The 15,272-nt window shown below is 44.0% G+C and overlaps 1 protein-coding gene across 1 annotated transcript in view; it reads right to left on the minus strand.

The window, feature by feature from the left end:
• The window catches only part of ERCC6 (ERCC excision repair 6, chromatin remodeling factor), a 46,978-nt gene that overhangs the window by 12,331 nt on the left and 19,375 nt on the right, over window positions 1-15,272 (minus strand). The window contains exons 7-13 of the mRNA XM_033148456.1: window positions 12,880-13,038; window positions 10,985-11,120; window positions 4,933-5,103; window positions 4,575-4,751; window positions 3,108-3,224; window positions 2,305-2,400; window positions 980-1,198 (exon numbers count right to left, since the gene is read on the minus strand). Coding sequence (XP_033004347.1) covers window positions 980-1,198; window positions 2,305-2,400; window positions 3,108-3,224; window positions 4,575-4,751; window positions 4,933-5,103; window positions 10,985-11,120; window positions 12,880-13,038 — 1,075 coding nt within the window. The remainder of the gene's footprint in view (window positions 1-979; window positions 1,199-2,304; window positions 2,401-3,107; window positions 3,225-4,574; window positions 4,752-4,932; window positions 5,104-10,984; window positions 11,121-12,879; window positions 13,039-15,272) is intronic.

Here is a 15,272-nt window from a genome sequence, read left to right on the forward strand (position 1 = left end):
AGGACTCCAACATTGGAATGGTAAAACTGATCAACAGAATCAAAAAGCTGAGGCAATCTTATCTCTTTGTTGAAAAATCTAGTTTTCATCATTGAAAACTGGCCTAAGAAGTGCAAGAAAATGTAAATCCACACACATTGTTGAGAGTATTGTGAAATATTTTATGTATTGGAAGCAATTGGCATATGCATTTCTATCTGAATTCTTTAGGTGGGTTATATGTTGGAAATTTGCATCTATTTATCTACTACGTATCTTGCTAAATTGTACCCTGTTATTTTTATTGTTCTCAGTACAGTGGTAAAGTACCCCTGACCGTTAAGCCCAGTCGCGGACGACTCTGGGGCTGTGGCGCTCACTTCACTGGGCGAGGGAGCCGGTGTTTGTCCGCAGACAGCTTCTGGGTCATGTGGCCAGCATGACTAAGCCGCTTCTGGTGAAACCAGAACGCCGTTTACCTTCCCGCCAAAGGGGTATCTATTTATCTACTTGCACTTTGACGTCCTTTCGAACTGCTAGGTTGGAAGGAGCAGGGACCAAACAACGGGAGCTCACCCTGTTGCAGGGATTCGAATTGCTGACCTTCTGATCGGCAAGCCCTAGGCTCAGTGGTTAGACCACAGCGCCAACCGCACCTCGGTTTAAGAACAACCCTGTTTATGAACTATTCGGTATACGAACTCCGCAAAACCAGAAGTCATGTTCTGGTTTAAGAACAGCTTTGGTTTAAGAACAGACTTCTGAAACGGATTAAGGTCGTAAACCAAGGTACCACTGTATTGTTATCATGTATTTATTTGAAATATAAACAAAAACATGTGTGCATATTCCCCAGGCATGTCAATCAGAACTACACAGAACCTTGCCCCTTGACTTTAAAACATTGCTTTCTGGGAGGATTCTGCAGGCAGCTTTCTAGTGTGCAACATCATGTCACAGTTGTGGACCTCAGACAGAGAAGATGCAAAGCATAGCTTACCTGCCGAGACTGACTAAAGAGAAGTACTCTGTGGCCTTGTTTGTGCCATATTTTCAGCAGAGACTCTACAACTATCATTTTCCCAGAACGCTTCCAGAATCCAAAATGGTCTTCTTCATTCAATTCTTCATCAGGGACACCCTTCAAAATTTTAGGACCACCGGAAAAGAGGTCTGGGTGGTTGCAGATCTTTCTCAGGGCCACCAATCCGGAGAAAACCTACACAGAGGGCAGCCAAATGTTGATTCTCTGCATGTTCCGGTCCTTCCACATTTAAGCCAGCATAACATCAGAATGAAAGCAAGCAGCCACTGGAAGAAGGTTTTCAACAAGAGACCAGGGCTCTTATATCATAACATATCACCAGCTAAACTTTGCAATATATTGCGGCATCAGGGAGGAGGAAAGAAAGTGGGGAGGGGAAAGGAAGTTGCTGGCTATGCAGACGATTAATGACACCGTGAGCAACTTCTGCCTCTTCCTGGTGAGGCTGGGCAGGCAGTGCTGCCCGGGACGAAGCCTATAAGCCTGGGTAATGCATGGCATGGCACTGCGGAGCTGCCGGTCTCCCTGGAACCGCCAGCTGTGGCTCGTCCTGACGATAGCCTTTTGCTGCTCAAGAAATGGCTACCAGGAGCCACCATTCTGCTTGGTGCAAGGAGGGAGGAGGCAGCCTGCCAGCGCTTGCATGGCCAGAAAAAGTTATGAAGGCGCTGGCAGGCAGGCAGGCAGGCAGGCAGCCAAGCACCACCCCCGAGGCTGGTAGCTGGGACGCAGAGGGAAAGTGGGCAAGCATCAGGTGGCCTATTGAAGTGTGCGATGCTGGCGGCACAAGCAGGGACTCGCGATACATTGCCCGATTGGAAATTCTGAAATCGCTCTCACGATTTTAACTTTAAACCCGTTTTAGGCAATGCACTGATACATCTCCCAGGTCTACAAGAGGCATTTATTTCTCCCTCAGTAAAACTACTATAATTATCATGCCAAATAAGTTATGCACTACCAAAGATACTGGCTGCAGAATTCACTCTTTCAATTCTACCGCCACCCCTCTGCTTCTTTTCTACAGCGCTTCGTTTTCACTGAGACATATGCACTACATGAAAATGCAGCTCCTTAGACAGAAGAAGTTGGCCAGCACGAATTTAAAGGACTTCTTTGATAACTATAAAGGTAAATATGCTATGTTGTTGGTTCTGTTAACTTCTCATGCCTAGTAACTAACCCCAGTGTGTTCTGCTAAGCTGTTTGACAGCAAATGGAAAAGATGAACATTTTCCTTTCATGCTATCTGGCAAGCCAATTTCTTTCTATGCACTGACCTGCATGTCTCCGTTGAGAATCTGATAAACCTCTTTGGAATCAATAAACGTTTTGTATACCTGGTGCTGCTCATCTGTCAAACGGCAAAACAGTACCTAAAAAAGAGACACTGCAAACATTATTACACGTAGAAAGTATGGAACTATACTTAACATGAATGAAAAATACAGATCTTTCCCCAAGTAGCTCACGATCTATGAACTGGCATAGGTGTTGCTTTTATCACAGGGATTAGCATCTCCGTGGAGACTTTCCCAGCCCCTGGGCTCATCATCTGTTAAAACTCACGAGTCACAGCCACAACATAGAATTTCCTCACCCTTGGTCCTCAAGGGAAAATCTTACTTAATTCTATATTGTGAGTTCTGCAGAGTTCTCCTGCTGGCTAATATCAGCCTGTGCTGCAACACAGTTATACATAATTTAGTTCATGTTCTTAAAGTACCCAAATCAGCTTAGATCCAACAAGAAAATAAATATTGCACACACATACAAAAATAACTTTCTCAGGGCAAGTAAGGGCAAGTTCCATCATAGAAGCAGATGTCTGTTGCATGAATGGAACAGCAGCATTGGATACAACCCATATATTTTACTACGAGGTCAGAATTCATTAAATTGGTGGAAATTTTACTACTCAAGTGTGTCACGAGGAAGCAACAGGAAAGCAAGTGGGGCAATGTACTATGGTTATCCCTGTGACTTCCCACCCTAGACACGCAGTGAGCTGCTCAAAGCATAACTTCACATGTAGCCTCTCTCAGATAAGTTTCGGGGTGCAAAATATAGAGTCAAACTATACCTGCTCATTTTTATCCGGTAGTGACAGGCTCATTTTAACATCCGCCTTCATTCTCCGCAACAGATAGGGATTAATTGTGTCCCGTAAAATGCAAGCACACTTATATGCTGTTTTTACCTTTTGAAGGAAAAAAAACACACCAATGCTAGTTTATTAATCATACTTGCTTTTCACATTCTACCCCAAACTTCTCACTAGGAGCTCAGCATAATACGCATGGGGTTTATTCCATTTTATCCTCTCGCAAAAACAACTGTGATGTGGGTTAGGCTCAAAGTACGCAGACCCAAAGGTTACCTGTTAGGTTTATAATTGACTAGAAATCTGAACCCTGGTTCTCCTGGTCTGTCCAACACTCCAACCAGTGCACCACACTGAATATTTATTTTAATGTACTTTGGAGGATAAACTTTGGGTAGGTTACCATGCCTGTTATTATGTCTGTTTGTAAAAGTAAAGGTAAAGGGACCCCTGACCATTAGGTCCAGTCGCGGACGACTCTGGGGTTGCAGCGCTCATCTCGCTTTAGTGGGCGAGGGAGCCGGCGTTTGTCCGCAGACAGCTTCTGGGTCATGTGGCCAGCATGACTAAGCCGCTTCTGGCAAACCAGAGCAGTGCACGGAAACACTGTTTACCTTCCCGCCGGAGTGGTACCTATTTATCTACTTGCACTTTGACGTGCTTTCGAACTGCTAGGTTGGCAGGAGCAGGGACCGAGCAACGGGAGCTCACCCCAACCTTCTGATTGGCAAGCCCTAGGCTCTGTGGTTTAGACCACAGCGCCACCCGCATGCCATATGTCTGTTTGTATCTACATTTAAATCAAAGCAAACTCATACGGGCATCTAAACCAGTGGTTCCCAACCTTTTTTAGTCCATGCCCCACCTAAGCATCTCTAAAATCCTGATCCACCCCTCCCCCCATATAATTCTTATTATTCAAAAAGCGAACTCCTATTAATGTGGAGGAAGCCGAAAAGGCCATTAACTTTTCAGTAGCAAATGAAGATGTACCTGTTTGCTCAGCTCTTTGGCAGGGGGCGAGGTAAGACATTCAGTCACCATGTTATGATGGCTCACTGTTTTTTTAGTGCCTATTAGCACTTTTGTTAATTTTTACACAATTTTTGTATTTTTTATGCAATAGTTTTTTATTGTCTATTATATGTACGGTACACTCAACCTTGGATTGCCTGATGAAGGGCACAATTAAGAATCAAGTAAATAATAGAGTAATAGCATGTCTTCATAAGCCGGAGATCTAAGTTTTATTTAATTAGTTTTGAATTGTGGTTTTATTCTGCACGATTTTTTGGATTCTCTTCATTGTTTACTGTTTTATTCTTTTAATGTTAACTGTCCAGGAGATGATAGGACATTTAGCGACCTGTGTTAGAACATGGCCTGGAACTGAGCTTTCAAATGGGACCTGCACAAGGCACATTTTCTGAGAATTGCATCCTTTACCTGAACTGGAGAGGCATTGGAATAGCCTCCCATGGTTATTGGAACAGAAAATTGCTCCATGAAGACAGGAAGTGTTCCTAGTTTTCCTGGAAACACGAAGTCAAAGAGGGACCACAACTCTTTTAGGTTGTTTTGCATAGGTGATCCAGACAAGATGATTCGATGAGGAGTGCAGAACTGTAAATGCAGGGAGAAGCGTATTCGTGTCATAATAAAACACAGAAAAGTGCAAATTCCACCAACAATTTACACATGACACAAAGTCTCTGAAACATGGCCTAAGCGTGAAGTAAGCGTTGAGACCAAGTTTATCACTAATTTAACCAATCGAAATGCTTTTGTTTTTAAAGAGCCTTACCTGTTTGCAAGCAACCGTGACTGCAGCATTTGGATTCCGAATTTTATGTCCCTCATCTAGAATCACATAATGCCAACCGTAACCATGGATGTTATCTTGCAGCATGCGAATGTAAGAGTAGGAGGTTATCAGAATGCCACTACATGCTACAATTTCCTGAATCAGTTTTACCTGCAAAGAGAGCAATACGTTGTCAATTACTGAAACTATGAGAGTCCATAAAGAAAGTACTGTTTTTGATAATCAGTGTCTCAGGTTGCACTAACACGGCAACACTTGTCACAGGACTTAAGCATGCATTAAAATAAACATGTTTCATTCCAATATTGCAAGGGGGGAAATAGCAAGTCCCGAAAAGCCAAATCTAGGACCAAACAATCCTTCATTTCAAGGTGTGAGTTAAGGCACTAACAAATTCAATTGCATCTCTTCCCCTTCCCTAAAAAAAAAAAAAAGCATGACCACTGTAAGTTACAACACCCACTTTAGCTTCAGCATCACGTATGTAAGTAAGGATACTGGGCTGTCTCATACAGAGTTGAGCGAGCCACAACAGGGCACTACAAAGCACTGAGAATGCACTTTGAATACAGTGGTACCTCGGGTTAAGAACTTCATTCGTTCTGGAGGTCCATTCTTAACCTGAAACTGTTCTTAACCTGAAGCACCACTTTAGCTAATGGGGCCTCCCACTGCCGTCACGACGCCAAAGCACAATTTCTGTTCTTATCCTGAAGCAAAGTTCCTAACCTGAAGCGTTATTTCTGGGTTAGCAGAGTCTGTAACCTGAAGCGTCTGTAACCTGAAGCATCTGTAACCTGAGGTACCACTGTATAGCAGAGCAGCAAATTGAGAACTTGCTGTGCTACATCAACTTGATTTGCTGCTGTGTCACTATCACCTCTTCCTCCTCAACTTCCTGAGGAACCAACAGCCATCCATGCAAAGACTAGGACTTGATTTTTTTTTAAAGTCTTTTTAACAGAAAGGGGAAAAAAACCATTTATTTTAAAAGGAGACTAACTTTCATGAATAGTTATTGAATTTGATACCGCTGGAAAAGATCTCTAATGCCAAATGTCTATTTTTGTAAGGAATCGTATTTCCAAAAGGGGCAAGTATGATCACTAGTTAATGAAATTAACAGATTCCGTTTGCTATGGAGGTAAAAAAACAGACTCTCTTGCCCCTATAGTAAAATCTGATATTTTTAAGCCCCCACTGCAACTCACATTCATTGCATCTATTTCCTAGCAATGGCCTACTGCAGAATACTATAGGCATCTCTACTCAAACACTTAAGACAAATCATCTCAGGCGATTTCAAATTAAAAGCTTGTAAAATATGTAACCTCTCCTAGATTTTGCAATTAATAGGGTATGTCTGCAATTAGCCTGACTTACAGAAGGCTGCTACAATGTTGTCATTAAAAGATGTTTTGTGAAAGTGCTCCTGTTATTATGGGGGCTCAGGAGACCAATCCCTCCTAGAGGGCAAACAGTGTAGTGGTAGAAAACAACAGCCATAAATCACACTGTCAGGCAGCAGAGAGAACAGGAGTAAAAACACAAGGCACATGAAGGCCATTCACTGTAGACACAGCACAGCAGAGTCCTACTCAGGATTTACTGAACCTGTAATTAATTAAAATTTCCTTCAAGCCAAATCTTTTATTAAACAAGGATTTGTGCTGACAATGAAGGAAAAACACAGAAAGGCAATTCATCACCGACCACTTCCCCCAGTTCAGGTTAAGGTAATGTAAGCTTTGCCACACAAAGTCTATTGAGTTCTGTAAAGGGAAAGGGATTTGCAGAACTCAGAGGGACCCCATGGTCCACCCCGACAGTACTCTCTGATAATTTATAAGCATATTCAATGCTGTGCTCTAAGGACGCGCCTGCTTCCACATTTCATTTCATCATTGCCCGTTTCTACCCAGGAACTGACCGACAAACACATACCTTCCTCCTAACATCGCAGGCGTCAGCTTTTAATATTTTCTTCTCTTAAAATTCAATTTCCACAACTACAGCCTTTTACAGCCGTTTCAATCACTTCTGACACAGAGAAGCGGGATGGGATAAGACTAAGGATTATGAAGTAGCCAGAATCTGGGATGGAAAAATAGCAGGTTTTCAGCTTCTATCGTCAGGTTAAATGAGGGTGGCAGCTAAAATCGCAGCTGCGCAGGTGAAAACCAGAGCAATCCCGTAACAACTTTAACTTTTGTAATGAGACACATGATTTTGTGGAAGAAGAGAAATGGTTTGGTGCCCTGATTCCCCCTCTACCTCACTGCATAAATGCTTTTTAGCATGGGTGTATTTTTAATTTGCTTCCACCACCACACCCCAAGACATAAGGAAGAGCTCCTAGGCTACCCAGCAATGACTGCGACGGAATATACGAAACTCTACAGAGCGAAAGGGTCAACGTAGTAGGTGTGCTATTATAAAATCTGTTTTGTCAAGAAAAATAAAGGGCTGAAGAAATATTGCACACACTACTCTAACCTCGGCTCGGCTCTGTTTTAGAGAGAGGGCTACTGAGAGAAGGAACTGCTTGACTTTACATCGATATGCCTTCTGGCACTGAAATTATGCCAGCCTTATGCTTTAACTCTGCACTTAATGAAGCTTCTGCAAAGGGATTTATGCGCTTCAGCAGCAGATACGAATGGTGCGAGAACAAAACAGAGGTCAAGGATTTCACAGAGATGTGTGCGACTAAATGAGAAGTGCCACAGTATCCTTTCTCCACTCTTCCTCAGACTTCCGCCGTAGTGACATATCTTTTCTCAGCAACCCACTAATGCTTAGCCTGACCTCTTCCAAGCTGTTCAGATAGTAAGCTCCCTCTGTAACCTTATGTCCATATTCTGCTGGTGCCCAGCTCAGGAGGGCACCATGCTCACAATCCTTCCTGCAGCTCAGGTTTTCCCAAACTTGGGTCTTCAGCTCTTTTTGGACTACAATTTCCATCACTTCTGATCACTGGTCCTGCTAGCTAGGCGTGATGGGAGTTGTAGTCCAAAAACGGCTGGAGACCCAAAGTTTGGGAAACCCTGCTATAGCTAAACAGAATATTGGCCCCTTTTGAAAGTGCGTGGGAAGGAGCTTCCGATAATAATGAAAACAAACAGCTTTAAGCTCAGGAATCAACACATATGGCATTTCGAGAACTGAATACTCACAAGCGGCTAATGCTGCTGAATGATCAGAGAGAAGTCCTGCCCATTTTAAGACCTAGTTGGGGTGGCTGCTGGGAGCAATGGCTTGGGTAAATAGGATTGGGTCTATTCTATTCTATTCTAGAAAAAGAGGTGCTTGAATTCACCATGAACGCCTACCTCATTCTCTAAAAATAGCAATGGCACCCATCTGAGAGGTGCCAGAACTGAGTTCCAGCTGAAAAAAGCAGGAGTAGCCAATGGGGGCACCTTCCAGATTTTGTTGCACTCCAACTCCCATGAATACCACCAGCATGATCAACAGTCAGGGAGCTATAGTCTAGCAATACCTGGAGCGTTACATCTTCCCCACCCCTGATTTCAGTGAAGCTAGTGTGCAACACCCTCCGTGGCTTTGAGAGCCTTGCAGGGTGCTCACTTCTATGCTTGTGGCACATATATACAAGTATGTAAACAATATACTGGTGGGCGCTCATAAACAGAGCATGGAATCTTTTGTGCTGTCTACAACTTTCTCAACAGAATCCTGAGAAGCTTCCCCTACTGTCGTTCAGTAAATTCCCAGCTCTTGGGAATGCCAACAAACCGTGTCCTTTGAACATTGGAGACTATTTACAGGGACTGGTGAACAGCCCCCTGCTCTCTTCAGAATTCAATTCTTTGGGTCCTATCCAATGCTGGCGCAGCAGACTTCCACTTGCACAATGCAATTCCCCCTACCGCCCCTGTGTGCAATGCTCCAGAGGATCAGAGGACCCTACAGAGAAGATTCCGACGGCGCATGGGGAGAGAAACGGAAGAGAAGTCTGTTGTGCAAGTGGGACGGTGTATACATGGCATTAGATACAACCCTTTGTAAATACATGAAAAACCTCCCTTAAGAGTGTTCTGTGAGTATTTGTAAGGAATGCTCACAAAACCAAGATGACATATGTTTAATTCAACCCCATTCCCAGCCACTTCCTCCAGCTTCACAAACAACCCTCCCATTCCCCCATCCCTTACCACTGCGGAGGAATAACCAACGGCTGGAGGGATCTTAGTTTGCCCTGTCATTTAATTCTAGAAGTCTTTGGGCTTAGAAGCATCGTTCCCCACTCCCCCCCCCCAAAAAAGCCACAATTCCTGTGATCACTGCAGGAAATGTGATGCTTAAGTTCTGGAATTAGTTGGTTGGCCAGCTGGTTGACTAGCCCACCTGCCTGGTTTTCTGCTCAGCTCATTCCCACTGCCAGCTAACCTCCTAACAGTACAGTTGTTTTGTTTTGTTTTAACTTGCAAAAGGGCAGTAGCAGTGGAGGAAAATTGCAGGTGAGAAGATGAGGGGTCTGGGTGTGTTTAAAAACACAATAATCTTTGCAGAGAAGCCTTTGTGCACGTTTTGGTGCATCCCGGATAAAAAGAGATCATCGGAGGTGACAACACCAACTTAGCTAAACCTCAGAAAACTACCAGCGCAATTTATCAGACTGATCCATTTGTGTATATATCGCAGCACGTCACTCCAAGCTTCACCATGGGCTTAGTGCAGATGTGCAAGCTCCCGGAGAGGAGACTCCAGCCGCTTTGCGGCTGTGTATCATTCGCCCCAGGCTCATGTTTTCGATCTCTCCAGACTAATAAATAAGTTATTAGTCTAGGTAAATAATTATGATTTGCAACAGTATCATGGAAACACCACTGATGCTGATCACTATATGTGGCAATGATTCTCAATAACAGACTGGAGCTTTTGCTTTACTTTGTGGAACGCACTTCATCACGTTATCAGACAAACGCCGACAATTTTGTGCTTCTACCTGCTTCAAACTTTTATGCTTACCCAGGCATTTCCAGAAGGATGATATCAGCTACGAGAGACACGTTATAGTGCAATTTTGTTGGACCCGTTTTTCAATATATTTTACGCTGCCCCTGATTTTGTATTTTTATCTTGCATGCCACTTTTGAGATCTTTCTGGAATATGAAGTGGCCCATAACCGTTCTAGATAAATAAATAAGACGCTCAAGAGTCCAAGAGTTCACCCAGGCATCTGCAATGTTGCCCCCCAACTCACAAGATTAGCACTCAGGAGGTTGCACTGCTGCAGGTTTCCTAGGCAAGTGCTCCCTGAAGATGGGAAGATCGAGGTAAAGTCTGCAAGCGGCATGGGAACGGTGAGATCAGCTGCCAAGTCCAGCTGCACACAGGGAAGGCCATCCTAACTAATCGCTAATCTAAGGGCTGAACTACGGAAAGCATGTACGCATGTGCACCAGAAGCTAGGGCAATTCTGAGTGGAGAAGCAGCAGGGAGAGGGAGAAAACAGCAAGTGTTTTTATTTTAGAAAAAGAACCCCAGGCAGGACACCTTGCTGCAACAAGTTCCATAGACAACTATTTGCTGGGGCACCCGACTCACAGACCTTGGTGCTGAACAAAAGCAGACATGGATATAAAAGCAGCAAACCTATAAGTATCTTTTAAAAGGTGGCGTTTGCGTATGACGGAACCTAAAGCAGAGGTGCTAAGCCCTCTCATCTGTATTTGTCCTTAAATTCTTCGGGTGGAAGGAGGAGTGGTGGGGGTTTATAAAAATGGAGAGCCTGATGGGCTGGGCTTTCACTGATGCTGAATCTCTGCACCATAAAGCTCACTCAATGTGACACACCAACAAAAACTCTCAAGGTGTTCCATGGGGGGAAGCATGCGTTTCATTTAACACTGCAAGGGAGGGAGAAAAGCTAAAACTTCAAGGGTCATCTTCAGTACTGGCAACAAAATTCTCATGACACTTTCAAAAGAAAGTACAAACTGTTCCTATTCAGTGGAGAAAGAGTCAAGGTCTGAACCTGCCACATCCTGAATCAGCAGGTACCTTTTTATTGGTGTAAGAGCCCGTGTCGTGTAGAACTGCAACTCTAAACGGAGGCCACCAAGTATGAAACTCCTTCACCCACTGATGCATCACTGTGGTTGGGCACACAATCACTGTTGGACCCAGCCCTTGAAACCTAGAAGAGATCACAAGATGACAGCACTGTGAAATAAGCAGCATGCATTATGAGAGCTATCAGAACAACTGCATTCAAGTTAGAAATGAAGAGCTGGACTAGATCAGGGGTCAGCAAACTTTTTCAACAGGGGGCCAGTCCACTGTCCCTCAGACCTTGTGGGGGGCCGGACTATATTTTTTGGGGGAAATGAACGAATTCCTATGCCCCACAAATAACCCAGAGATGCATTTTAAATAAAAGGACACATTCTACTCATGTAAAAACACTGATTCCTGGACCGTCCGCGGGCCGGATTTAGAAGGCGATTGGGCCGGATCTGGCCCCCGGGCCTTAGTTTGCCTACCCATGGACTAGATGACTCTACAATTCCATGATTTTATGAAATGGGTGCAAAACTATAAAATTAAATGGCAGTGTGACGCTGTAGAAGACAATGGAAAGGGGGATGCTAAGGAGTTGGAGACATTAACACCCACAGCGCTAAATGAGAAGTTTTGGGGAAGTTATACTAGCTTTCCCCTTCCAATCAATTAAATCATTAAAACACAGAAACACCAGAGGACTGTAGGTTAAATTTAGAGAACCAGGCTGATCCCAATTTTAAAATAACGCCTGCAAGAGCCAGTGGCAGGGGGCGATCATGGTAGAGAAATAAAAGCGACAGCATATGTAGGGATGTAGCAGACAAAGTTACTAGGAATAATTGCCAGCACAGAAAAAAATGCCACAGACTCAATCCAGTCTACCGTCTGAACAGAGGAAACTCAGTAAGGCATAACAGCCTGGAATAGCCTTGTGCATAGAAGGTACTACATGCATGAATCAGGCTTCTATGTGCCTTCTACATGTCACACAGTCTGCAAGTCAAGGAATGCAAATCCAGGCAGGATCTTATCTCATTTAGACTAAGGCTTGGATACACTAAGCAACAGCCCTGGTTGTTTGCTTAGTTCTCCACACAGCAGCATAAGTAGAAGCCTCTTGAGGGCTGCTGGGAACCCCTTTTGTTGCAGCCAGGGGCACCTGAATCAGCAAGCAAATTTGTGAATGCCCATTAGGGCTTCCAGGGGCTGCAAGACATTTCCCCCCGACTGTTCCGGTTGCTGGACTGATAACTACAGATGCTTGAGGTTCCAGGGGAATGGTGGAGAGGAGGAGGACAACAAGGAGCAGGTTGTATAAAAAAAGAAAGCGAGAACTCCCCCTACTTGAACGTGGGTTGTCTGTGCTGACCCAAGGAAGGATCTTGCAAGGATGTTTCCTCGCTCGCTCTTGACTCTCACTTCCAACATCCCAAAGAAGACTGTGACTGCCTATGAAAGTAGCCCACTGGTCTCTTGCCAGAGCAAATATTTTAATGTAAAAATGTAATAAGTTGACCTAAAGGTATTACCCCTAATTGAAAATTCCATACTGTGTAAACTATCAATATTAACAGAATTGAATTGGTAAGCAATCCATTTGTGCTCTATAACCTTAAGACATAGTATTGACCCAAAATAACTGGCGAGGCTCATCTGCAAAATGAAGCATCAATGCCTGGAATTCATTAAGAGTGTTACATGTTTAATTTTTCCTGCCCTCCAGCTCCATTGTCTCGTAAAAAAATTTCCTTTGATGTCCCCCGCTAAAAGAATTAAAGGAATATTGTAATTGAAATGCCATTAATAATTCACGGGGCCCTCCTCCACGGCAATACATCCAATGAAATATTCATCGAGCTCCACAGACTGACAGTCTGCGGAAGAGCACTTGCCTGTAATTTGAACCACGCGTCCTGATCTTGCTGTAGCTCAGACCTGCCAAGAAAGCAATTATCTGGATGGTCTTGCCCAATCCCATCTCGTCTCCCAGAATTCCTCCCACCTGCTGGCAGTGCAATTCCCAGAGCCACCCAACACCTGTCTGCTGGTACCTGCAAGTAAAAGGGCAAAATCAGATGGCAAACAAGAGATCGCAACAGGACAAACACATGAATTAGTCATTCGCTACGCTCAGAAGCTAGTTACCGTAACATGCTGCAGCATGTGTTTTACATGAAGGCTGTATTTACAGCGTCATGCATTTTTTATGCCTTTGGACGTTGGATGTGATGAACTCGCTCTTCGTGCAATGTTAAAAGTACATCTAATTAAACCGGGACATGATAATTGGAGGGTGTTTTATTTCATTTTGTATAAATATTGCTAGAATGGCCCCTTCTGGTTCTTCAGAACAGTAAGTGCAATTGTTTCCGCAGCCCAACATATAGGAGGACTGTTAAATCACAGTGGGACAAGGCAGAGTGGTTCCATGCCCAGGAGCCCAACAGCTAGTGTTGAAAAGGAACAAAAAGTAAACAATGGCTACAAACTAAGAAGAGGGAGGTTTTAAAAAATAATCGTAATTCCTTTGCCAGTGAAAACTTATCAGGCTGTTCTTGCTAAATTACACGAGTTACAAATTGCAAAAACACGGAATCATAGAATTGTCGAGTTGGAAGAGACCCTGGGGGTCATCTAGTCCCATCCCCAGCCATGCAGGAATATGCAGCTGTTTCCATACAGGGATCGAACCTGCAACCTTGGCGTTATCAGCACCACGCTCTAAGCAGCTGAACTTTCCAGGCTAATTTTTATATCTCCCTATTTGGAAGCAGGAGGATGGGCTATGCTTTGGGCACAAGAAACTTCTCTTTGCGTAAGCAGCATTGAGATAAAAGATAGCCGTCAAACCTCGATGAAAAGAGTTGGGAGCAGGGTTCCCGGCGTGCACAGCGGGAGGATGGCGGACTTTAACATCTTTGCTATCTATCACGAGTTAATTTGGCGGCTGCGATGGGAGTAAGCAGCCTCCCACCTCCCCGGGACGACGGGGAGGGCTGCCTTTGCCCGCGGTACTCCTTAACCCGCTTTGGGTCCTTCGGGACCGGTGGGGGAGTCTGGGCACATAGGGCTCGTTTTCAGATGCAGCTCCTGGAGCCGGCCCCGTTCGTGCACGCTCCCTTTAATTGGATATATAAATTTGTTTAAAGATTTTGGGCATGTCTCGGACAAAGGAGTGGGAAGAATGTTGCTAACTGCAGCCCTGAGTGATTAAGAATGAAGATTGGAAGAAGACGCGGACTTTACATTGGTATGTGAAGGAGGGAAAAGAAGGGGGGGTAAGCTCTGGAATCTCCGTTTGTTTTGCCTCAATATCTACTTAACACGGGCGAAACCTCCCCCTAGAAAATCCACTTTCACAGGCAAATGGCAAGTGGACTTTAAAGACAGAATGGAAATTAGAATGGAAATTACAAAAATAAACTGTGTGGAGGTGAAACTTGATCTGGACTTGACTCAACAGAAATGGAGGATCCTCGGCTGGCTGTGACGCAGCTAGAATTAACTGCCGAGTGCTGATGATAGCCTGTGGAGCTGTACACCACTTCAAAGGGAGAAGCCGGATTTGATGGACGATTGATAGTGGAATTTACGAGGGTCTGGCCCTCCCGGAAAGGAGTGGGGACGGCTCACAGGGGAAGAAATTGGTGTGTCGCAGTTTGATTTACAAGTTTGATTTATGAGAGACTTTCAAGATGGCGTCAGCCGAAATGCGATATTGGGAGAGGATGGCTTTTTCCACACAGAGACATTATTTACTATAAGAGTGTCTGCTTGCTGGCATTTATCAGAGGCTGTGAAAATATTGACTTTATGAAGCAACTGGAAAAGATCATAAGAAAGCGCTCCGGAGTCCGAGACATGGGGAATTCACAAGTTAAAAATTTGGCATAATTGGAATTGTTATAATTGGAATTGTATAATTAATTTGGCATTGTAATTTGTTTGGTAATTGGAAATATATGTTGGAAAATCAATAAATATGTTTAAAAAAAAAAAAAGAAAAGAGTTGGGAGCAGGGGAAGGGCTGTCCTTCAGGGATGGATACAGCAAATACAAACAATGATACAGGTTAGGGCAGATTAGGCGTACAAAAACAACGGCTGCAAACTGCCTGCTAGTAAGTTTAGGCTGCAGAATTAGGGGTGGTTTTCAACCAAGAATGTAAAATTCTGCCAAAACAGAAGTTTTGTGGGAAGAATCTCCTTTGTTCAGAGGAATGGTTGGATAAATGCGTGAAAGATGATTATATACTGTAATTCCATCTCATGCCTCAACTGGATGG

The sequence above is a fragment of the Lacerta agilis genome, chromosome 5 (genome assembly GCF_009819535.1).
Source record: "Lacerta agilis isolate rLacAgi1 chromosome 5, rLacAgi1.pri, whole genome shotgun sequence".
NCBI classification, from domain to species: Eukaryota; Metazoa; Chordata; class Lepidosauria; order Squamata; family Lacertidae; genus Lacerta; species Lacerta agilis.